The sequence below is a fragment of the Hyaena hyaena genome, unplaced genomic scaffold, assembly GCF_003009895.1.
Source record: "Hyaena hyaena isolate Hyena2069 unplaced genomic scaffold, ASM300989v1 scaffold_130, whole genome shotgun sequence".
Taxonomy (NCBI): Eukaryota; Metazoa; Chordata; class Mammalia; order Carnivora; family Hyaenidae; genus Hyaena; species Hyaena hyaena.
Window position 1 is genome coordinate 2,237,584 of NW_024080762.1, and position 24,882 is coordinate 2,262,465.

At 44.8% G+C, this 24,882-nt stretch overlaps 1 protein-coding gene across 1 annotated transcript in view; it reads right to left on the reverse strand.

Annotated features, from left to right (window-relative positions):
• THSD4 (thrombospondin type 1 domain containing 4) overlaps positions 1-24,882 on the reverse strand; it is a 549,275-nt gene that overhangs the window by 401,319 nt on the left and 123,074 nt on the right. Inside the window, exon 6 of the mRNA XM_039237821.1 lies at positions 20,718-20,820. Coding sequence (XP_039093752.1) covers positions 20,718-20,820 — 103 coding nt within the window. The remainder of the gene's footprint in view (positions 1-20,717; positions 20,821-24,882) is intronic.

A 24,882-nucleotide genomic window follows, 5' to 3' on the forward strand; every position in this document is an offset into this window, starting at 1 on the left:
TGAAGCTATTTATTTCGACTCGCACCCTCACCTGTCCTTTGACCTTGGCTGGCCATTAGACACCTCCGGACTTGAGATTCCCCACCCGTACAATGGAGGGGTTAATAAGATAATCTCCGAGGTGCTATTCAGGTGCTGTGTTTACTTCTTGGATCCTCAGAAAGAACAGTTATTCACCTCTGCCAAATTAAACAGGGATGAATTCCAAACTGATATTCTCTTGTTGCTATCAGGACGCCTCTTCAAAAATGGATCAAAACAAGATTAAAAAAAGTTTCCGGTTTGTCTTTATCTCCTTTCATGCGAGGCGTTTACTACGGACTGATTTCCTTTTGATGACCAAAATCCAGCACTGCATTTAGTAAATACCAAGCAAGCAGTTAGGCAGGACTGCAAATTCGTTTTTTTCCCTAAACATTTTATTTGTCTCATTAGGCATAAAGCCAGGCTATCTGCGGTAGGAAATATCACCTCGTGCACTGTGTAGGCGACCTCTCTGTGTTTACAGGGCATGCTGCATATATGGTACAAAACTGCCCAGATGTGAAAGGAAGTCCATTTCTTCTCAAAGCATTTTCCCAAGTTGATTGGAGGGAGTGCATCAGCCCTTGGCCATGGAAGTCATTCGTTATGAAACACAGAAGGGTTAAAAATTCCTTCTTGAACTCAATACCTTCTAAGACAGTTTATCAATCTAAGGGCTGCACCCAACGCCAGCAGCTCTGAACATCAAAGGCAAAATATGAAGCATCTGAAATATGCAAGTTCACCCTCTTGGCATTTGACCTCATAGTGGTCCTTATCCCCTATGTGGCTGGAGGCTCATCCTCATTTCAAAAGCGTGTAAGACGATTTTCCACAAGTTATGTTTGCCTCGCTCAAAGCTGTTTTTATAGTCTATATCTATCTCTTTCCCAGGGACATATTCCTAGTTCTCTTCACCACATGAAGTTTGATTGTTTTTTCGGGTACTGTCTGGAACTGCTTTGGATATAAAACATCTAAATTTAAAAATATTCTCATGCATATCAAAGAAGAATGTAAGAATATTAATATTATCCTATAATGCTTATTACAGATAGGGCAAGGGGTAAAATTCTAGACATGCAGGCTTATATAAAAACACTATGGTATAATAAGCATATTATTTTCAGTTTTTCTTGGATGCTATGATTACTTTCTAAATATTAAATATTAACGTAGGAGTTTTCTTCCATTTCCTTCTGTAAATAAAAGCATCTGACACAGCTGTATGCAACCATCCAAAAGGGCACTTTTCCTTTGCTTCCTAAGTATTTCCTTTACACTGGTATAGTTTCCAGGCAGTCACAATTTTTAGTATTAATTTACTTGTGACTGTGACTTTAACTCAAATGCCACACTTCTCAAAGGAGAGTCTACAGAGCCCTAGAAATGGCAATCATTTGTTAAAAACTGGGAGTTTTTGAATGAAAATGATCTGAAATCAATGCAAGGTTTGAAATTTTCTCACTATAAAATCGACAAGAAATAACAATAGCAAGACAACAACGACACTAACAATTCAGAGGACCCCAAACCCAACTTCCAGCAAATGGGTAACAATCCATCTAAATGCAAAGGATACGTTTATATGTCACATTTTAAAAATGCATCCAAGGTCTATGTCAAATGCAAGTTTATTACCACTGCAGAGATACAAATGGGCTTAGCCCTGACTTTTGTGTGTGCGTGTGGAAGGAAAAAATCAGAGCTTAAGCGGCGTGAAAAAAATTCTGGCCATGATATTTATTTAAAAAGCTATGCAAGTTTTTGAAGAAGAGTCACTAGGATTTTTTTTTTTTTCAATTTGATGGAGAATTTGGGATTTGGAAGAATCCATTGGAAGACACAACAGGTGAAGCACTAAGTTGCTTGATGCTTTCTTCAGGGTCAGTTTCAGAAACACCTTAGAAGGTAAATGAAAATGAAGCTCTGTGAGGAGAACTTTGGTGAAACCCTGATATGTACACATAACCTTCTCTTGTTTGGATCAAAAAGAGACAGTTGAGTTAAAAATCAATCATAGGACCAAACAATACTTTTTAAACTATTCAAAAGACACAAGCGAAGCCATGAAGGGACCCTCCAGTCAGTTGAGAAATTTGGCATCAACAATTTGTGCATTTAATGGTCTTCGCTTTTTCTGTTAATAATGTCGTAAAGGCTGGTTAATGTGCAAAATGTTTAGCAGTGAAATATCAGATGAAGTCGGGTTTTTTAAATGCATTGCTTTTATTATTTTTTTAATTTGAGAGAGAAAGAGAGAGAGAGAGAGAGCGCAATTGGGGTTGAGAAGGGCAGAGAGGGAGAGAGAGAGTCCTAAGCAGGCTCCACGTTCAGCATGGAGCGTGACGCAGGGCTCAGTCCCACCACCCTGGGATCATGACCCAGGCTGAAATCAAGAGTCAGACGCTCAAGCAACTGAGCCACCCAGGCGCCCCTGATGAGGTGGTTTTTAATAAAGTAGGATGATATCATCCCATGCCATTCTGTGCCATCCCACTCACAGTAAGGATGGCACTCAGGTCTCTGAAAATGCCAGGAGGATAGTTATCATTGAGAATGGCGGCCTGGATGGGGGCAGGTGGATGAGCCTGAACCGCTGTGGTTTCCACAAAGAACAATGTGCCCTTTCCAGGAAAGGATGGAATGCGGACGGTGGCTGCCTAGATGACTGTTCTAGACACATTGCAATAAAAAGTGCACCCAAAAGCTCGCTCTGTTACCTCGCTGAATCCCAGCTATTGGGGGAGGGGAGAACAGTTCATGGCTCCTGTTCTTAAACTTAATATAGATTGTTGCTTTTTAAATGGAGGAGTAATTGGTCTCATCGTTTTGATATTCACAAGTTGGCTTATTTAGGAAACTTCTTTATGGCTGAAATCTCTCAAATTACTACTGCTAGGCAGAGCTGACTGCTCCAATAAAAAAAAGTTTGAGTTGTATGAAGGGCACGGATCCCAGACACAATGTGTCTTTGGGACAGTTTATTTACATTAATGGTCAGAACAAAGAATGCCAGTTTTTTTCCATTACTGAACTAAAAATCACATTTGGCCCACCATGATTTAGAAGCACCCTGGCCCCGGCAAAAAGTGCTTACTGACATTTCTATCACTTGCAGCCTGAAAATGTAGCATAGAGCCACTCTGGGAACATTCTGGGCATCTGTTCCGCCCCATAGACCATATTCCGACTCTTATCTGGTTGAGTTTGTGTCCTCAAAACATTATAACACTAAGAGAGAGAGAGAAACTGTTGGAACTCAGAGCCTATTATTAAACATCATTAGCAGTCTCTTACCAACATAAAGTTTAAAACACACAATCAAGAGTATCTCACTTTTCCCTTCAAAAAGCAACAGAAAAGTATTTTTCAATTAAGACAAGCATGTGTATAATATTGTATTTAATGGAAAACCCACGTGCATTTAAGAGAAGGTATAGATGTTTCTAGCCTTTCTTTGTGTTACTTGGGGGCCACGCACTCAGAGCTCTCATCCACCTATTCTGGAATTAACCACACTTGAGAGAAAAGGCATGAGAAGCACTTACTGTACCCCTAGTTCAAGTAGAACATGATGGTACTGACATGACACAATCTCAATAACATGTGAAAACCTGTTAGGTATCAATAGGCTGCTTTTTTTTTTTTCTTAGAGAGAGAAAGAGCTTGTTGTGAGCACGGGAGAGGGGTGGATGGGGAGAGGGAAAGAGAGAGAGAGAGAGAGAGAGAGAGAGGTAATCTTAAGCAAGCTCTATGCTCAGCACAAAGCCTGAAGCAGGGCTCAATCTCACGACCTTGGGACCATGACCTAAGCCAAAATCAAGAGTCAGACGCTCAACCAACTGAGCCACCCAAGTGCCCCAACAGGCTGCCCTTTTTTTTTTTTTTTTTTTTTTTTAATAGAGGATCCAAACAGGACAGGAATCAGGATCTCTTTCACCCAAAGTCTCCATGTACCATCTCCGGGTCCTGTATGTTCAACAGAGCAGATCCCCTTAACTCTGCCCCCTTCCCTAACAATGCAGCGATTCAGCCCGTTGTCAATGCTGCCACTAAATTTTAAGCTATAGGGAAGCCTGAACTAAAAACCAAATAAAACATACCCAGAGAACTCTCCCAGGGTAACAGCAATCTTTGTGATGAATCAAAGCTATTTACTGGCTCTGTGTGATCTTAGCAAGATGCTAAACCTCTCTGAACCTAAAATGAAACTAACCCTAAAACGACACTTATATTATGGAGACAGCCTGATAACTAAGTGAGATACTGCTCACACGATGCCTGACACGCAGGAAACATTCGCTATACATTACTATTATTAAGCAACAGGTCATCGGCGAGCTGGATACAGGGCCAGATGCTATTGAGAGGTTCTGCAGTAAAAGACATTTCCTCTGACATCAAGAGTTTTACAGCCCAGTTAAGGAGATGATATTAACATACAAGAAACAACAGAGTGTTGAAAAAACATATTTGGGAAATAGGGCCGGTACATGTGGTGAGTTCAATGTCTCACTGGCTCTATGGCCTTGGCCAAGTAACCATATACAATAGGGCTGAAAATATCTGACCTGCCGATCTCATAGCATCGTTAGGAAGACCAAAGAAATAACGTGAGTGAAAATAAGGGCAAGTGAATTTGATGTGGGTGTTTGAAATTAATGCTGTGATTTCCAATAATTATAATAGGGTACTCTGGGGCACCCCGGTGGCTCAGTAGTTTGAGTGTCTAACTCTTGAGTGTCTGACTCAGGTCATGATCTCACGGTTGGTGGGTTCGAGCCCCACATTGGGCTCCACACTAACAGTGCAGAGCCTGCTTGGGATTCTCTCTTTTTCCCTCTCTCTCTCTGCCCCTTCCCCACTTGTGCTCTCTCTCTCTCTCTCTCTCTTTCAAAATAAATAAATTTTTTAAAAAAATTAAAAAATCATAATAGGGTACTCCGTTATGGGACCCAGGCTGGAAAAGAAACATAAGCTGACTCGGGAAGAAATGAGCGAGGACTAAGGCAGTCAGGGGAGCCTACATGGATCGGATAAGCTTTGGGTGGCCCTGGAGACTAGGTGGAATTTGGGTCGGTGGAAGTGAAGTGAAGGAAAGCCTAGACACAGTCAACACATGAGCAAGTTCATGGTGATCGCTGGTCAGAGTAAGAATGGCAGGAAAGCAAGTGTGGGTTAGTTGCGGGTGGTAGACTATATGGACCCTCAAAGTCAAGGAGCAGAGCTAGATTTGGTATGTCCGAGCCAAGGCACCCCTGCACAAGCAAGGGGTTATTGCTGGAGATAAGACATCGACGAACACCAGGATCAACCTAGCATTTACATGAAGGTAACACATCTTCCTCTCTTCTCCTTTTCCTTTTTCCCCCTTTTACTTCCTTCTTAGGCTTTGCTACAGTTGCATAGGGATATTATAAATCACTGAACCTTTAAAACACTTTATCCAAACACCAGATAAGGCAGGGTCTCTTGATACTGCTAGATACCAGTAGTTTGAGATGCCAAAAGTGTCCTCATTTGGGGAAACGTACAATAGTTAGCTATGGAACAGAAGTTGAATAAAAAACACTCATTTGGAAATAAAACACTGCTCTGCTTGAGTTAACTGATCTCATCTTTGGGACTGGGAAAATAATAGTGATAATAGAATCACTAACATTCATGTGAGTACCTACTGTGTGCAATCTGCATGCATTATTTCACTTAATCTTCTCCAAAGACCTTCGAGGGAATTTTACTCTTATCCTCATTTTCTTGATGGAGAATCTGAGACCTTTGGTCCCAGAGCAGGTAAATATCAAAGTCAGGGTTTTAAAGACTATTCTACAGGGGCCTAAGCCCAAAGATAGTGAATATGGTGATGACTGAGCATGACAAAGAAGAACCTCTCTTATTAAACAGCTTTGAAAATTAGAATCACCAATGCAAATTCCCTGCTGTGAAAAGAAAAAAATTGGTAATTACTGAACAAATACCTTTCATATGTGCAAATGAGTCTTTCCAGCGGAAAAAGGATTAACTTAAAATTTCCTAGCACTATGAAAACGGGATTCCATTTAACAATGCGTGTATCCAGAAATAGTCGTATGCACTGAATTTCTGTAAATCAAATACTAACTATATTCACCAAAGGGCTTTTTCTAAGGTACACGCACAATGAGTATTTAATAAAATGAAAAATCGTTCAGCAATCTGAATAGTCATTCAATAATTTATCTGTTTTGTGAATTTGGATTTACAGCAGACGCTTGACATTCCTGAGGCATACATCCGGAACCTTCTCGAATTGCCAGATTCACAAACACAAAAATGTTTATAGAGGTTCCGAGCTTTCTTGCGAATCACATTTCCATGGAGAGTCATATGAATTTCCTGTTCTTGGCCTTATGCCACACACTACGAATTAATCACACTTTCATTTCACTTGAGGTGCATCTCTCACTGGGTCGCCATTTTTCACAGAAACAAAAAAATTTCTGACTGATTAATGAAATTTGTTACAAATGCATGGATAAGTAGAGCACACCTAAGCCAAATGACCCTTCTCCCCACATGTCTCCGGCAAAAGGAACTTTTCAGATTTGCATCTCAGTCAAACAAAGTGCCATGGAACTCCGGGGGACTCACAAAGAGACACACACATGCAAATGAAATCCATGAACACCTAGGATCTACAGACGTTTGTGAAGGTTGCACGGGTGGGGGCCTGGGCCATTATCTACAGAATCCATAGAAATTCCACTGATCTTGCTAACCCAAGAGTTAATAGAACTCTGCGGAGCCTTTTGGTGATGAGTCCAAAAAATGTGATTACAGAACCCTTGGTCACATGAAGTATAGGAATTTGCCTACTCATTCAAAATGCCTATACTTTGTGTGTTTGGGGCTGGTGAAAATCAAAGCTGGATGATTCCTCTGCCTTCAGAATGGGACCCAGTCACGGCTGGCACACTGGGCACAGAGCCTTGGCAGCGGGACCTTCTCGAAGCACTGTCCTGGGACTCTCAACCTCAGGCTGGGTTTGACACCCTCCCCTTCATCTCGCAAAACACCACTAACCATGAAATACAGGTGGGAGAAAGCGAAAGCATGAGTGAATGAGAGAGACAGAGAGAGAGGGAAGGGAGGAACGAATGCAAAAATGAAACAGAGAGATGAAAAAAATGGCTAATGTGCAAAAAAAAAAACAACAAAAGAAAAAGAAAGACATTATCATTTCAAAATAGATAGTGTATACATTTCAGAACATATTTGAAAACATTCCTGCCAAATTTTCAAATTATTTATTTCTATCCCTTCTTGTTCCAGCATTTTGCTGCCAGATTAATTTTCCTGAAGCTCAACTCTGATCAAGTTACTCCTCTGCTTAAAAACCCCAATAGCTCCTCACTGCCTATAAAATGAAGTCCAATTTCCTCAGCCTCCTCTTTGAGGGCCTCCATAATCTGGCCCCAAACTTCTAGCCCAACCTTATCCTGCACTTCTTCCCCATTATCCACTCTTGGCTCCAGTCAAATACTTCCCGATGGTCCCCGGACACATTCTGTATTCTCTGCCTTTGCACCTTTGCTCATGCTGTTCCCTCTGCCTGGAATGCCTTTCCCGACATCTCCACACGCCTCATACTACGCACCTTCCCAGACTCCACCGAGAGGGTGTCAGGCATGAAACAGGCGCTCAGTTATCAGAAGCAGACCTTGCGGCATTTCAACACGTGCTTTACGTGTACATCGTGTCATTGGGTCCTCACCATGGGAGGTCATTCTTACCGTGGTCCAAGGAGGCTGGGGCTGGGGCATTCGGTGTTGTTCTGCCTGCTACCCCAAGGCTCTCTCTCACATAGAGCAAAAACTGAGTATAACGCAGCCCAAATCAATGCCAACGTGCTGCAGCGATTCTTTTTAAGGGGAAAAGTGCACCTTACCATTCTGTGTGAACTTGAACTCCCTCGTCCAGTCCCGAGGCAGAGTTTCATTGGGTAGCCCCGACACGGCCCTCGCCAGGCTCCACGAGGCAGGACACTACACTAGCTGATTCCAAAGGCAGCGGCCCCAGCGGTCCAGGGGGCCAGGGTGGGAGCTGAAACGCCAGACGCCCCTCCCCACTCCCAGCCTGGAGAACGGCCATCGAAGGAGAGTGATAACCGTTATAAATGTCAATAGGGCGAGTCCTACTCCTCTGCATCCTAAGAAGATGCCGCAGGGCTTTTTAAAGGTGACATTTGTCACCGAGGTGTCACAGCGGGTTGCTAAAGCTCCTTATCCAACCTCTAGGCCCGGCTTCAACAAACACAGCAACCGTGCTGTGGGACAAGGCATCACGACCGATGGATGTCATCTATGAAGCATGCAAAGCCGCCCAGAGCCACATGCTCAGCAGACAAGTGACAAAACTAGTACATGATGAGCACTTGTATCACCTTGAGTACAAGTGGAATTCGGGCTGGATACATCTGCAATGCTTCCCCTTTCTAATTTTGGGCATCAAGAGGTAACATATACGAACTGGAATGCAAGAGCCCTCCCCTCCGTTTCTCCCCTTTCCTAGGACAGGCAGGCCTAATGATCACTGCAGACACCTCTCTCTCATCCCAGTTACTGCAAGTTTAACCCCAAACCGAAAGCCCCACTATCCTGTTTAAATCTCACCTATTTCTATTTTATTATTATTTTTTGTAATGTTTATTTTTGAGACAGAGAGATAGAGACAATATCAGCAAGGGAGGGACAGAGAGAGGGAGACAAAGAACCCGAAGCAGGCTCCTGGCTCTGAGCTGTCAGCACAGAGCCCGATGCAAGGCTCGAACTCACGAACCCTGAGATCATGACCTGAGCCAAAGTCGGACACTCAACCGACTGAGCCACCCAGGCGCCCCTAAATCTGACCTATTTTTAATGGGCAGCTCAGTTAAAACAAAACAAACCAAAACATCATTAGTTAGAGCATGACTTTAGATGAAAGCTGTTTCAGGGATTAACCCAAACTTCAAATCACTCCCTTGGACAAAACTTGACTCAGTCCAATAAATCATGGCTCCCTCCATAAAGTTTTAAAGCAAAAGTTAATTCAGGAACCATGTGAAACCTCTGATGGCCATGCCAGCCTCTTGCCCTATCTGTTGTTGATTTCTGGCTTCGCTAACCTCAAGGCAAGCCTGGCATCTCGGATCCCTGCCAGACCCACCTCTCTCTGTCCTGCTGCGGCTCCGTCTTTCCCTCCCCAGCCAGGGACTGCTCACCGCTGCCCTTGCCTCCACAGTGAAAAATCTCTGTAGCAAGGCTTAAGAGAAAAACACATTAACCGAGTATAATGCAGAATTTTGTTTTCCGAAGCTTTTTTTGTTATTAATTGCTAAGTAGCAATCTTGAGTTAGAAATTCCAGGGGCATCTGGGTGGCTCAGTCGGTTGGGCGGCCAACTTCGCCTCAGGTCATGATCTCGAGGTTCGCGGGTTCGAGCCCCGCGTTGGGCTCTGTGTTGACAGCTCAGAGCCTGAAGCCTGCTTCAGATTCTGTGTCTCCCTCTCTCTCTCTCTCTCTCTGCCCCTCCCCTGCTCATGCTCTGTCTCTCTCTGTCTCAAAAATAAACCATAAAAAAATTTAAAAAGTAAAAAATAAATTCCATTGACCAGCTCCAAAGATGCTAATCAGTTATTAATCACTTCCATTTACAAAACTGCTACCTGCTTTTAGCCATCTTTAAGTTCAGAACTAGAATTCATAGGGGGGCTTTCCTTGTTTTACTTCTGAACCATTTAAACGTATCCAAACTTGGGGCACCTGGGTGGCTCTGTCGGTTAAGCGTCCGACTTCAGCTCAGGTCATGATCTCACAGTTCGTAGGTTCGAGTCCCGCATCGGGCTCTGTGCAGCTCAGAGCCTAGAGCCTACTTTGGGTCCTGTGTCTCTGTCTCTCTCTGTCCCTCTCCTGCTCACACTCTGTGTGTGTCTCTCTCTCAAAAAAAAAAAAAAATATATATATATATATTAAAAACATTTTAAAAAAAAGAATAAACATATCCAAATACAAGTTTGTCAACAAAGTTACACATAGCTTCTTCACAGGGGTTGTCGGTGGGTAGTGGTGGTGATGGTATGCCTATCTGACAACCCAAAATGAGAATGAAAAAAATCCAGAAAAAGAACTAAGCACCGCCCATGGAAGGGCGAGCTGAACAGAAGGACAATAAGGTAGTAATGACCACTTCCGCTTTGCCCTGGGGGAGCTACAGAACCCGCACCATTTTAGACCCAGCATAAAATGGCCAGACAGGTGTGTCTTCTTCAGCGGGCTGCCCAAAGGACACCACCGGGGGCAAGAATGGAGAAGAGGACAGTCACAGAACAGAAAAGGCAGGGGAAAGTAAACATCCAGAAATTTCTCCCACGTGAACGGAAATGGTTGTGAGTGAACAAAAGCCTTATATTTCCAGGTAATGTGTATCACAATTACTAATCGTAAGGAAAAAATATCTCCCAATAAATACTCAGTTGCTAAGTATTTGGGTTGAAAGGACCTCAAATAGTTAGGTGTTAGTACAGCTTGGGTTTGCGGTACAAAAGTGTGATAATGACACATGTGAACTCAGGATGTGATGACAAGTACTTTCCACAGTTCAGGCTGGAGAGAGCTGGGTTTGGAAGCAGGGTAATTCAGATACAAATAATTGCCTCTATTTCAATTTTGTTTTGCTGGCGGAGACACAGCCTCAGATGCAGAAAGGAAATACAATTCCAAAAGCAGAATGAAACCTACTTAATGTATCGGTATCAGACAATTCCGTTTTTAGAAAATTTTTTTAATGTTTATTTTTATTTTTGAGAGAGTGAGAGACAGAGCACAAGCGGGAGAGGACCAGAGAGAGAGGGAGACACAGAATCTGAGGCAGGCTCCAGGGTCTTAGCTGTCCGCACAGAACCCGAGGCAGAGTTTGAACCCACAAACCATGAGATCATGACGTGAGCCAAAGTCGGATGCTTAACTGACTGAGCCACCCAGGGGCCCCTGGAAATTATTCTTGGTTTAATTCCTCCACCTCGATACAGTGCACTCCTGAAAGAATCCCTAACTTAAAGGATCAGTCTGGAAACCAGTCCTGCCCCCACTATTTCGCTATCCCCAAGCCTTCCATTGGAAAATCATAATCAGTTACTTATCGCCTGGTTTTCACTTGTTAAATGCTAACACATTTTAGGGAGAACATACAATGATGTGAGTTCATCATATTTATTTGCATCATTTCCCTGATTACAGAAGCCACATACAGGCATTTGCAACAACACCTATGCAATGTTTGGTCAACTCTGTGAATCATTTAAGGATCTCTTTTCTGTTCAGTAAAGAATAGGGACCCATGCCAAACTCTCAAAGAACCGAAAGGGTGGATTGGCACCTATGCAGCCACAGTCTGAAAGAGTGAAACCCTGAACACTGGGCAGATAGCAAAAAGGCAGCACGGGGGCTGGGCAAGATGTTACTCATCAATCCGGATGACGCCCCTCGGTCCCGAGTCCCACACAAGCCAGCTACACTCGGCCAGGGCTGGCACAGGCTAGGAGACCACTTAGTGTGACCCATGGACTATATTCTAAAGAGAACAGCCACGCTAGAAGCAAACAGCATGCCCCAGTCCGCAGGGGAGGAGCGGAAGGAAAGGGAGGTATTCAGTAGGCTGGTAAAACAAGATCCCGGGTGACGAGATGGCTGCTTTCAAATATCTGAAGGGCAAGGCTGGACATTTCATTCAACGGGGTTCCAAAAGGTAGCCAGGCCATAAATGTCATTCCTAGGTAAACAGCAGGGGCATTGTAAGAACAGGCTGAGGCAGTGTAAGTAAGCACTGTGAGGAGGCAGGTAGAGCAGTCTGTCTAGGTAAAAGAGTAAGTGCCGATGCAGCCCCCTCCCTTCTTCCCACCCAACCACAGATGATATACAAGTTTTTCCTTTAATCCTTTGTAAACAAGTCCCACTGATCCATGAGACTTGTAAGAAATAGAGACTGACAGGTAGGGTTGCTTTGATAGCTGTGGGGGATGGGCCATGCCGGTGGCGGAGGCTTTCTTCCATAAATATGTAAAGGACAGGCTGAATTTGCAATTTAAATATCCACTGCAGATTCGCTGAATACCTTCTAGCTCTCAACCCTCTAACTCTGACAACCTCTCGATGTCTGCCCAGAACTAATTTCTCCATGTCCGTGCAAGGTGCAACAGAATGTCCCAGCTGCTCCTTCAGGACACGTCCCTACCGATTTACAAGAAGAGACCTCTGCTCAGAGGGCAGAAGGGATAAAGACAGAGTCCCGGGATTTCCTGGACAAGGCGGGGAGTCTTGATGCAAAAACACATTTGTTTGTTTTTAGAGGAAATGGATCTCTCCCGGCTAGGTTACACGGCGTGGAGCGAGAAATTCTTCTATAGCCCCAGAGGCAAACGACAGCTCTCAGCTCAGCAGGCTGTGGTTATGTAAGTTCTTGCTTAACCTGATCCTTCTATTTTATTCCAGCCCTTAGACTCAGTTCCTGCATCTGTAGGATAGGAACACTACAGGGACCCTAGGCTTTGCCCACCCTGCCCAGCCATATTTGAGGATGGAGGGCAGTCTTTGTGGAAAGATGAGCTTCCTGGAAGGCAGAAATAATAGGGTTGGGTCTCATTATTTAATATTTTGCAACGCGTTTAAGCTCTACATTATGTTTCAAATCCTTAAAGTTATTCATATTCAGATGAACTTGAATCTGCTTACTAGATGTTGCAATCTATCCTGAGGCTTTTCTTGACTAATTACTTAAAACGACATTGGTTCAAGTGTCAGGTAAGAAACTGCTTTTACGGGAATCACTTCCACTTTCCGGAATACCCTACAGCAGGGGCAATCTCAAACAATCTTTCCTTTTCAAAAATCTTCCATTTCCCAGTGAAAAGATGAACAGAGATTCCATGTGATTATTATTTGCTCCATTCCTACATTCTCCTTGCTCTTCAGATAGAGAGAAACACGGTGTGGAGGCAAGACCTAGCCATGTCCCAGAGGCACATCACATACATAATCCCACTGGGGGGTGGGGAGGGCTAGCCTGGTGACCTGGACTGTGCAAATCGGGGGTGGGGGGGTGGCCATAGTCATAACTAACCCCTTCACTTCTCCCTGAGATCATCCCCGACCCAGGGTGCAGTGGGGTGCTAATGGGCACCACAGAACCCCAGCCTCTCTCCCATGCCCTGTGTCAATGCTCCCCAGTCAACTTGAATTACGCTACCAGAATGTCTAGGAACAAAGAGGATTCACCAGTTACAGGTCATTACACATATAAAGAGGGCAATCTGTAGCAATCTTCAGAAATGTAAACACAACAAGAATGAAAGAGTGATACCCACATGTTATATTCTAATTCCAATAACCCCTCAAAGGTATCAAGAAGCCCTGTATGCTATAGATGAAATGAGAGTTGATAAGCCAAGAGGTCAGCGTGACTTGAGTTTCTGTTATGGACATTGGTTGGGGCCATTCAAGATCCACTCTCCATTCTTTTGGTTTGGCATCTGTATTTCCTTTTTGGGAATTAATTCTCCTCTGCTGTGTAAAGTCTTGGTGGGAATGTCAGTCAGGGGACCCACACCTCACCCCTCAGGCCAAGGGGTAAGCATGTGGCCTATACCAAGCCAACTGAGCTCTTACTTGTTTCCAGAGCATTGAATCTTGGGTGGAGAAGCCTGTTGGAACTTATCCATTGCAGCAGTAGCACCCAAGGAAGACCATCAGTTCTGTCCATCTGGACCTCCAGAGCTTCCTCGATTTCTGTCCTTTGCCAAGCCTGGTTCTGCACACTTCCTGTTGACTCTCTGACCTACTAGATATCTTTCCAATAAAACCCTTTCGTTGTGACTTTGCCAAAATCAGTGTCTATTGGTTGCAAAAAATGAATGTTAACTAATACAGATGTCTAGCTTCTAGTCCTATCTGAGGATTTCTATGCCCAACAAAGCCTTATAATTCTAGATGATTCTAAAAATGATACTATGCATGGTAGTCCATTCTCCTTAAAATTCTCTTGTTCCTTCATGGTCAGTAAGAAAGAGTAAGTAAAATACAATGAGAGAGAGAGAGAGAGAGGAACTAACAAGTCTTAGAACAATTCTACAATGGTGAAATTTTATATTGCCTCTAAATGTCACCTTCAGAATTGGACAGACAGAAACAGAAAAGGGGAAAGAGAATAATGGGCTTTTGTAAGTCTTATTTTTATATAATAAAATGCACAAACCATGAGTGTACAGTTCACTGGGCTTTGACAACTATACACACCTGTGTAACAACCATGTAAAACATCATACAAAACATTACCATCACTCTAGAAAGTTCTATCATGTCCCTTTCCAGCTGACCCTTCCCCATTCCCACAGGCAAACACTGTTCTCATCTCTATCACCAGAGCCTACTTTTTCCTGTTCTAGAACATCATGTACATGGGATCAGACAGAACGTACTCTTGCACCTGGCTTATTTTGGTCAACGTAATGTTTCCGAGATTCATCCAGGTTTTTATACAGACCAGTAGGGTGTTCTTTTTTTTATCGCTGAGTAATACTCCATTGTATGAATGTACTACAGTTTGTTTATTCAGTATCTTGTTGATGGATATTTGGGTTGTTTCCAGCTCTGGGGCTATTATGAAAACAGCCGCTGTGAACATTCTTAAATCTTTTTATGGACACATGACTGCTTTCATTTCTCTTGAATAAATGAATTTTTATTAAATGGTGGAGGAGTTTTCTTATTATATTACCTTGTAGAGAAGCAATAATATACGTTCTCCAGGAAGAAAAGAAAATGCCTATTTTTCTTTTAGGGTAGAGTAGTTTCATGGATGTAATTCTCGTAACCCCTGACTCCCTCTCCATTCACTTCCTCCTTTCCATCTGCACACGTCCTCATCTCTCTGCTGTTCTAAACAAACCTTTCTCTCTCCCCTTAAACTAGCAAACACTCTCAACAGGCCTTCTTCGTGACACTTTACAAAAATTCCCAGTGGTATTCCCAACAGCCCATTGTGGGGTGTTATTTTCCCAGTTCTCATTCTCTCCTTGACCTCTTGCAGTATTCAGCTTAGTTGACCTGTGCTTGCTCTCTCCCTCTCTTTCTCTCGCTTTTTAAGAAAAGCTAAACTTTAATTACTGTGTTAATTTTCCCAGTGTGAACAAGTATGCAAGGACTGGTCTTAAATACTCACAACTGTACAAATCCTTCTCTTGGCTTCCATATGCATGGACAGTAGAGATTCTGTAGTCAGACTCTGGGGTTTGAACCTGGCTCTCTCACCTACTAGCTGGGTGACCCGGGACAGGTTATTTAACCATCCGATGTTTCTATTTCTTCTGTAGAATGAGGCTGATGATAGCAGTCATGTCTCAAGGTCATTGTGAGCATCAAATGAGCTAGCACTTATAACTGTGCCTCATATGTAGTAGGTGCTCAATAAAGACAAGCTATTTCTGCTATCTCATTTGATCCTCCCAGTGGTATATGTAACCAGAGAGCTTTATAAAACACAATAGACTTCATTAATACAAGAGATGACACTGTGACATCCTGACACCTTCTCTTCACAGCCCTGCTTAACGGTTGAGCATCTTCCCCCTGCTTCTCTAATGTGGACACAGTGCAAAGCTGCCTCCTTGATGTCTCTGTCTGTAACGATTCTACACTCTCTTGAAGGGTGTCTTATCCATTGTGGCAGCTTTGACTGTCACATCAAGGCCAATGACTTCAACTATAGGTTGACCACCCTAAGGTATCTCCCTTAAATGTCAACTGCTCAGCATCTCGCTACCATTTATTCAAAGTCAACGTGAATCAAACCCAAATCATGGTTTTGTTTTCACAAAGCAGTTGCCCTCGGGATTCCTCTCTGTCCCCAGTGATATACTCATTCTCCAAGTATACAGGGCCTAGACTTGCCAGGTATTCCTAGGCACGCATAAGACAGCCTGAGAACGGAACTTGTGAGGGTATTTCTGGAACACTCCGCTCGTTTCCCCACAGCCTGTCCTGTCTGCTCGGAAAGGCTCCTGACTATGGACTATCTGTGCGGGAGGGGTGGGCAGCAGGTTGAGCGTTCCAGGAACCTATGAGAGAAGCTGGTTGGTTCAAACATGAACATCCTAATCCCAGACCCAGCAGCACTCGGTCCTAAGCCTTCCAACCTCACGACCCACGGTTTTGATAACAAGGTGGGTGCTTTTATCTGGCAGCCCTTGCCCCACACCTGAACGCGGCGTCCGTGCCAGGGCCAGACTGCTGGACCAGCGGAGGAACCAGCAGCACACCTGGACATCAGTGTTCCAGCTCTGGGCCTGGGAGCTTTAATCAAAGGGAAGAACTTGATCTAAAAGGCTTGAGGCCCTGTGGCTGTTAGAGACTGCGTAGCACCTTTAATATTCCCTGGAGCAAAATCTACTAGTCTTGCAAGCAGTCTAATCAAGTCACCTGGATGTCCAAGAAAGGCATCTAGGAATTTTTTCGGAGCTTCTTGCCTGTGCTAGTCCTCAGGGCGGGTCATGGATACTCCATTTCTCCTCCTTTGAGCACACAGTGGCATAGTACCCCCCTGCTACCCTTGAAGTTGAGTGTGACATGTAACTTGCTGTGGCCAATGAGATGTGAGCAGAAACAACAGGGATAGCTTCTGATGGAAGCTTTAAGAATCCATGTGTGATTCACTCATGCCCCTTCCCTGCCTCAGTGGGAGCATAAGAAGACAAAAAGCCTCTACCAGCCTGGGTCCCCGGATCAACAGAACACATACTACATTTACACATGGAGCGTGAACAAGAGGCAAGCTTTGGTTGGCGAAGTCATTACGACTTGGCACTTCTTTGTTACTGAAACATAACCTAGTCACTTCTGACAGATAGAGCGGCACTATTGATGTGACCAGCTGGCAACCTCCAACTTCTAACTCAGCCTCACCTCTGCACTTAAGCTACCCAAACACAAAGCTGTCCCCTGATTTGTGGATTGAGACTGATGCCTGCTGCTAGGTGGCCCACAGTGACCCAGCAAAACTCTAGTCTAGTGCTGCATGAAAACAAGTGCCATATTCCCCAATGTCAGCATCTAAGCAAGAGTCTTCCTATTGATGTGTCCCACGGAAGCTGGGCTGACGGACTCATTTATTGCCCAAAATGGTTCTGAGAGTGAAAGGGGACTGGGCGACAGGTACAAATCATTGCTGTCCTGGGCACACAAGGACACATGGGCACCCTAACTCTGCCTCCATTATCTTTACAATTTTAGATCTAGGTCTCTGTGAATTTCTGGAGGCATTTTCTAAGGATAGATCACCATATCCAGGAAACGTGATTAAAGGCCTAAGAAGAGACCTGTGGTGAAATTAATGTGTTTATCAGAGTGTACTCTGCTTTTACTATTCTATGTGGCATCAGGCTGAGTGAGTGCAGCTGTTTCCCTAAGCGGGCACAAGCGAATAGCAGCAGACATCCAAGCAAAACCAAGAGCCCAGTGCAAAACCCAGACAGAAAGTCTGAATGCCCTGCAGAAGCATTAACGGCATCTTCCTCCCGCAGGTCAGCCTGGGAGTCATTTAAGAGAAAGAAGGACAAAACCAAGAAAACAGTCTTAGCAACAAAAAGAATTATTTAAGGAAAGCCAAAGTAAATACGATTTTGGGGACCACGGGCGCCTGAGACACATTAGCGTCCGTAAATATCTTCAAAGAATGTTGAATCTTCTAGATAGAGGAACACATTGTAGAAGAGAGCTGATTTTTCTAATCTGCTGCCATTCTGCGCTTTCCTTTACCTTGTGAAACACCACGATTCGAAGTGGTTCATTTTAAATCTTACAGCTTATAGTCAGGAAGTATGTAATGGTATTTAATGAATTTGTTTTTCTGTGTCCGAATCCCCACTTCCCTGCCTCTGCCTCTGCCTCTGGTGATGTGGGCCTCCCACCGAGAGCTGATCACAGGACCTGAGCAGCCCGAGGACCTCCAGCCCCCAAACTCATGAGACTGAAACAGTCACTAGGTACGTTAGCTTCCTAGGCTGCTATAACATATCACAGCAAATGGGGTGGCTTAACACATCAAGTCATCATTCCGTCACAGTTCTGGAGTCCAAGAATCTGGGTGTGGGCAGGGCCATGCTCCCACCAGAGTCTCTGGGGAGGAATCTTTCCATGCCTCTTCCTCGTTTCTGGTAGTTTCTGGCAATCCTTGGTGTTTCTTGGTTCCTTGACTTGTTTTAATCTCTGCCTCAGTCATCACATGGTTGTCTTCTCTCTGTCTGTGCCTGTGGCCTCACATGGCTTCTCTTTTTATAAGGCCACCAATCATTTTGGAAAAAGGACTCACCTTACTCTGGTATGACCTCTCCCTTGCATCTTTATTACATCTACAAAGCCCCGATTTCCAAATAAGAAAAACAGGTACCGGGGACAGGGCTTCAGCATATCATCCTGAGCACCGGGGCACAATTTACCCCATAACACTAGATGAGAGAGAGTCTCTACCCCTGTGATCGCAAGCTCCAAGCCCTGTCGGCCTGCTCACACACCAGAGAAGTTAACAAGCTAAGAAATGGAGAAAGGCAGAAAAAGGCAATTGCTGGAATGCGTATCTCTGAAACTCTGACTTCCGAATAACACAAGCAACAAAATATCTTTCTGGTTTAAATACTGGGTTTCTGTCCCTTACAACCAAGAGCCCTAGTTAATAATCTCGATTAAGAGCTCACTCTACCCCAATAGAACCTCAACCCTTTACACTCACAGTAACCCTGGCTCCAAATAAGGTCACATTCTGATACTTTTCAACCCAACACCCTCTTCCTCACCCAGATAAAGCAAGTCTTAGATTTTATCCTCATCAGGATGTGTATAAGACCTAGCTAACTGGGGCCACAATGCCTTTTTAATAAAGTTTTTATTTTGAAATCATTTTAGGTTTACGGAATCTTTGCAAAGATCATATGGAGAGTTGCTGTATGCTCTTCACCCAGCTTCCCCTAATGTTAACATCCCGAAAAACCATGGTACATTTATAAAAACTAAGAAATAGCGGGGGGGGGGGGGGGCTGGGTGGCTCAGTTGGTTAAGCGTCTGACTCTTCGTTTTAGCTCAGATCATGATCTCATATTCGTGAGTTCGAGCCACACTTCAGGCTCTGTGCTGACTGTGTGGAGCCTGCTTGGGATTCTCTCTCTCTTCCTCTCTATCTCTGTCTCTCCCCTGCTAGCTCTCTCTCTCTCTCTCAAAATTTATAGTGTAAACATTAAAAGACTTTTTTTAAACTATTACTGCCAATACAATACTATTCCCTTAACTATGCACGTGAAGCATATTTCACCAGGTTTTCTACCAATGCCCTTGCCCTTATTCTGTCCCAGGATCCAAATCAGGACACCAAATTGCACTTAACACAACACTTTTCAGAATGCAAAGGGTCACAGCCAAGCTCTGATTCACAGCAGCAAAACCTCACTTGAGGCCTCCTTCCCTAGTTTACCCTCCAGTCTCTCAGCCCCCCTCACATTTGCATCCAGCTGGCTGTTATGTTTCATCTGTTCTTCCTTCCTGTTTGGATCTGACCACCCCAGTATTTTAGTCGAGCTAGTTCTTAACAATTTTGAGGTCACTGCACCTCCTTGAGCGTCCGAGAGAAGCTACAGACTCTCCTCTGAAGAAGTAAACAAAGACAAAAAGAATTTTGCATCCAATTTCAGAGCAGATACCAATACCCAGTAACCCCCTCCTCTTCTCCAAGAGTCCCCACTGAAGCACGACTTTCCGCAGTCTGGCTTCCCCCCGGCACTGATTTTGTCAGGAAATCAGCACAACTATCAAGGCCATCTCTTAAGACAATTTCTCCACAGCTCCTGAACCCGGCAGCAGTGCTCTGCGCTCTGGGGTTTGACCAATGCCCAGGGCCCCGGCCACTGTCTTGGGCCGGCAGTGGACATCGAAGACAGCGGGGCTCTCCCCTTTTGGCCAACTTGACTCAGCATTGAACCTCACGAGTTTTGCTTGCCCACCACCTCTTAGGAGCCCGCTTTCTCTGTGATGGAAGAAATATCCCAGACAGTAATACTTCTCAGTCCTAAAGCCATGTGACATCACCTCGGTTTCGACTAAGAAAAGTGACCCTGGGATCCAGGGCAGGATTGCCAATCAGATCTTCTGCCATTTTGAAATGGCAAGAACCTCGGTACCAAGGCCAATGCCTGCCTATGGCGTTTCATCTTTGGAAATCCTTCAAAGGGCATGTGAGGCCCTCCTTGCACATAAAAGCCAAACAACTGGCTACTCTAGAGCCCTACACGTCCTCTGAAGCCACCACGTGAACCCTGGAGCAGGGCTAAGAGAAAGGGAAACTTCCCTGTTCAATCCTCACAACGTTGGTCTGAACCTCTTGCTCACCCTAGTTCTTCGAACGCTGTTCGGTCCCACTCAGATGCTGCTTGTTTCTATCACTACCTCATCCACGTGACTATGGTCCAAGGGTCACCAGAGCTAAACTACCTGCGGGCTCCCCTGCGTCCTGGGGTCACACTTTGCTCCCTATGCCACTCTGATGAGGCTCTCGCCGATTCTTCCAGCATTGAGCAGAAGGAAGCAGGGTTGGGGAACAGACAGGAACAATTCCTATGGATGGGGCTGTATCTACACTTACCTTCTGCAAACGGTTCCCACTCATAAAACCGGCCCATGAATGGCTTGTTGTTGTAGGATGCACACTGAACCTCCCGGATACTTCTACTGCTTTCTGGACACACCTAACAAAGCAGATATTAAACATGTGGTTAGTGTTCATGTCTCTTCGTGGCCCCAGTCACACCCCAGGAGGCCTCTCCAACTGTAAAAGCCGGCCCTCCTCTACCAAAGTCCAGGGTTTCTGAAAATGTGCTGATCACCTGCATTAAAAATTTAAAATGCAGATCTCAAGGCTTCATTCCAAGTTTACTAAATCAGAATCTTTGGAAGGACACTAAAATTTTAACAAGCTCCCCAGGTTAAGCTTTTGCACCGTAATTTGAAAACCACGAACCGAAACTTTCGGCTCCTGACAAACTGGTCTGCTCACCTACGCCAAGAAGGCCATCCATTTCCATCTGCTCGCCTTTGTTCATGCCGTTCCTGCTCACAGGATAATATTCACGGCAAGCATGCACAGAATCCCTACCATGTGCAGGTCTGGTTTTAAACATGTTACATGTATGAATGCATTTAATCCTCACCGTGACCACTGAGGCCAGAAGGAGAGTGTTGAAGACTTTTCACAGATGAGCAAACAGAGGCACAGAGGAACCGCCTGGCCAAGGAAGGCAGAGGCTGGATTTAAGGCTAAGTGGTCTGGTGCCCACCAGGCTGCATCTCAGCGTCCTTCCCATGATGCCTAAATTCTGGTCTAAATGTTCTCCATCATCTACTGCCAGAGCTCCCAGCCTTTAGCATGCAAAAGAATCACCCAGAGATCTCCTGGGAAATGCAAAGTCCCAGGTCCCTCCCCCAAGGATGGCTAGTTAGTAAGTCTGGGATGAGATCCAGGAATCCATATTTTATCAAATTCTCAGGTGATTCTGATATACGAGACTAATCAAAGACAATATCCAGCTCCCTCTAGTTTCTTTCCTATTTACAGATGATACGTTTGCGCAAATTGCAACATGAAATAAATAAATGTGAAATATAATAATAAGATCAGAATCTCTAATTCAAGTCAGGGATAAAGCACGATCGAGCCTTTTTAAAACCTAAGTACATTCTTATTTAAATGTGTGCGGGGTGTGTGTGTGTTTTAGTAATCAGAGAGAAAGGAATCTGGCCCCTTAAATATTAAAAGCCCTGTGTATGAAAAGTTTCTGGAATAAACTGCTAATAAGGCAGCTCCGAGTCCTGAAGGATTCCTAAAGAAATCCAGTGTACGTATCAGAAACACCAGATCTTTTGGAAGAGGAGGGAACAGAGGGAGGAATGAAACCAGGTAGAACAGAAGGAAGGAATAAAAGCATCTCTTGCTTGGAAAAGGATAGTCCGGAGAGGCTGCTGGTACAAACACCCGGGGTGGTCATAACCCTGCTTCAGCCTGAGCCAAACCATATGGAGCGAGAAGCCATGGGAAGCAGAACGTGATAGAAACTGGTGGGAAAGGAAGGGCCCGGTGGACAGACGGGGTGGGCTGAGCTCTGACAATCAGTGAGAAGCCGACAGGCCAGGGAAGCCTGTCTGTCTCCACAGGCTCTGGAAGTCAAGCGCTGGCGGTCCCCAGAGCCGGGAGCCGGGTAGGTGACCGGTGGCCCCAGCTGTCACCATGAAGGACTTGGGGTTCAGATACTTTCGACAACCCTTCGGCCAGAACTAGAGCTCCATGGGGATGAGATCTGTTGGGTGACTTGGGAGATGTCGACATCCTTGCAACAAGAAAGAATCTCAAAGTGGGTTGTTAAAAATACAGATTCTCAGGCCTCGCCCCAGTTGGGAGGGTAAGAAAAGGGCCCAGGAAGAACCGCCTCGCTGTTTCTGGCTCAGCGGAACTCAGCGGCAAGGAAAAGCCACACCCGAGCCGCCATCTTACTCCATGTTAGTTAATACACAATCACAGTATTAGAGCAGGGACAGTCATATCCATCCCTTTAATTCTAAGGAGGACACTGAGGCCTGGAGAAGTAGCACAGCTCTCCGGAGGCTACAGTGACAGAGGGACAGAGCCCAGAGCACTGACCACCCCCTCTGGCCACAATCAGAAACTAGAGATCCTCAGGGCACCTCGGGGGCTTAGTCGGTTAAGCATCGATCAGACTTCAGCTCAGGTCGTGATCTCGTGGTTCTTGGATTCGAGCCCCGCGTCGGGCTCTGTGCTGACAGCTCAGAGCCTGGAGCCTGCTTCGGATTCTGTGTCTCCCTCTCTCTCTGCCCCTCTCATGCTTGCACTCTGTCTCTCTCTGTCTCTTGAAATGAATAAACTCGAAAGGAAGGAAGGAAGGAAGGAAGGAAGGAAGGAAGGAAGGAAGGAAGGAAGGAGAGAGAAAGAAAGGAAAGAAGGAAAGGAGGAAAGGAAGAAAGAAAGAAGAAAGAAAGGAAGGAAGGAAGGAAGGAAAGAAGGAAGGAAGGAAGGAAGGAAGGAAGGAAGGAAGGAAGGAAGGAAGGAAGGAAGGAAGGAAGGGAGAGAGAGAAAGAAACTAGAGATTAGCTACTGGGTTGCATTTTTTCACAATGGAAACAAACCAGAACAAGTGAGCTCAATGTCCTGTTCGTCAAATAACCACACCTATGTAAAGCCAGTCTGCTCTGCAATGAGGCTCCAGCCGGAAGCCCCCCCTCACTCAACCTGGTGGCAGCTGCCAGCACGGGAAGCTACACACCACCAAATCTTAGCCAGTCTGCTTAACATCTTTCTCATCTTCCATCAGCAAAATATGCTAATAGGTGCACCACGAACCAATGCATTTGTGGAATCAGTACTTGATGATCTAAATGTGTATTTCATGACATGGAAAGCAGTCCACAGCCCATTAAGTGAAAAAAGTGCTAAGCGATTGTGTGTGCGTGTGTGTGTGTGTGTGTGAGTGTGTGCAGAGAAAGAGATTAAATCCTTATCTCTGGAAGGTGGGTTATAGATTTTTTCTTTTCACAAAGAAAACTTTTGGTTTATTGCACTAATTTTTCAGCAATATATATGTAATGTTTATGTAATAAAGATGTATCCTCGCTGAGCCCTTCCAAACACTTTGGCCCTTTGCCAGCTTTGCATGTGCTTATAATTTACAATCTTATGGTAGATTTTAATGTCCCGCTAAAGCTCTTACTATGTCCAGATGCATCTAAGAAGCTAATAGTCACCTGTGATGGATCATTCAGGATACCCTGTGTCAGGTCACCAACAAGTGCTTTATATCTGAGTATGGCCCAGTTACTTCCTGGGGAGAAAGAGCTTCCTGTGGCATTAGACCCACAGTGGGGGGTCAGGGGCTGAGGCAACAAATCCACTTCCTGTTGCCCGAAGGCAGCTAAGCCCAGTAGGGTGCCTACGGTATACAGCCTGTAGCTAGCAGGGGAGGATGCAGCACTAGGTGACCAGGGGCCCTGGCATGGCCCTAGATGTTCCCACCGCAGGGGCTCACATGATGCTGGCACACCTGCCAATTAAAGGGTGGGAGAGGGGGCGGGCCAGAGAAATGTAAGACTCACAGGGTCCAGATGTGGATGTGGGTTACTGCGATGAAATTATGGTAAAGGTGATCAAGGCAGATGCCTGGGGTGACAACGATGTTAAGAATAGCTAACTTTGGGGCACTTGGGTGGCTCAGTCGGTTGAATGTCCGACTCCTGATTTCAGCTCAGGCCATGATCTCGTGGTTCATGGGCTCGAACCCCATGTCAGGCTCTGCTGACAGTGTGAAGCCTGCTTGGGACTCTCTCTCTCTCTCTCTCTCTCTCTCCCCCTCTCTCTCTCTCTGCCTCTTCCCCATTTGTGCGCTCTCTCTCCCGCTCTCTCTAAATAAATAAATAAAACAAAAAAAGAATAGCTAACTTTTACTGAGCACTTATTAAGTGTCAAGCATTCCACCACATGTTTTACATATACTAGCTCATTTAATCCTCACAACAACTATTATACCCATTTTATAGATGAGAAAGCCAAGGCGGCAAAAGTTAAATGAGCGGCCCAAAGTCACAGGGCTGATAAACGGTGAATTCAGTATTTGAATGACACTTTGGGTCTAGAAGCCATGCCATTAACCACCATACTATGATGGCCTTCACGACTGGGTGGATAGCAAAGTTAATTTGTGATGGGTCCTCAGACAGGAGAGTCTTAACTCCTTGCCTGAGAAGTC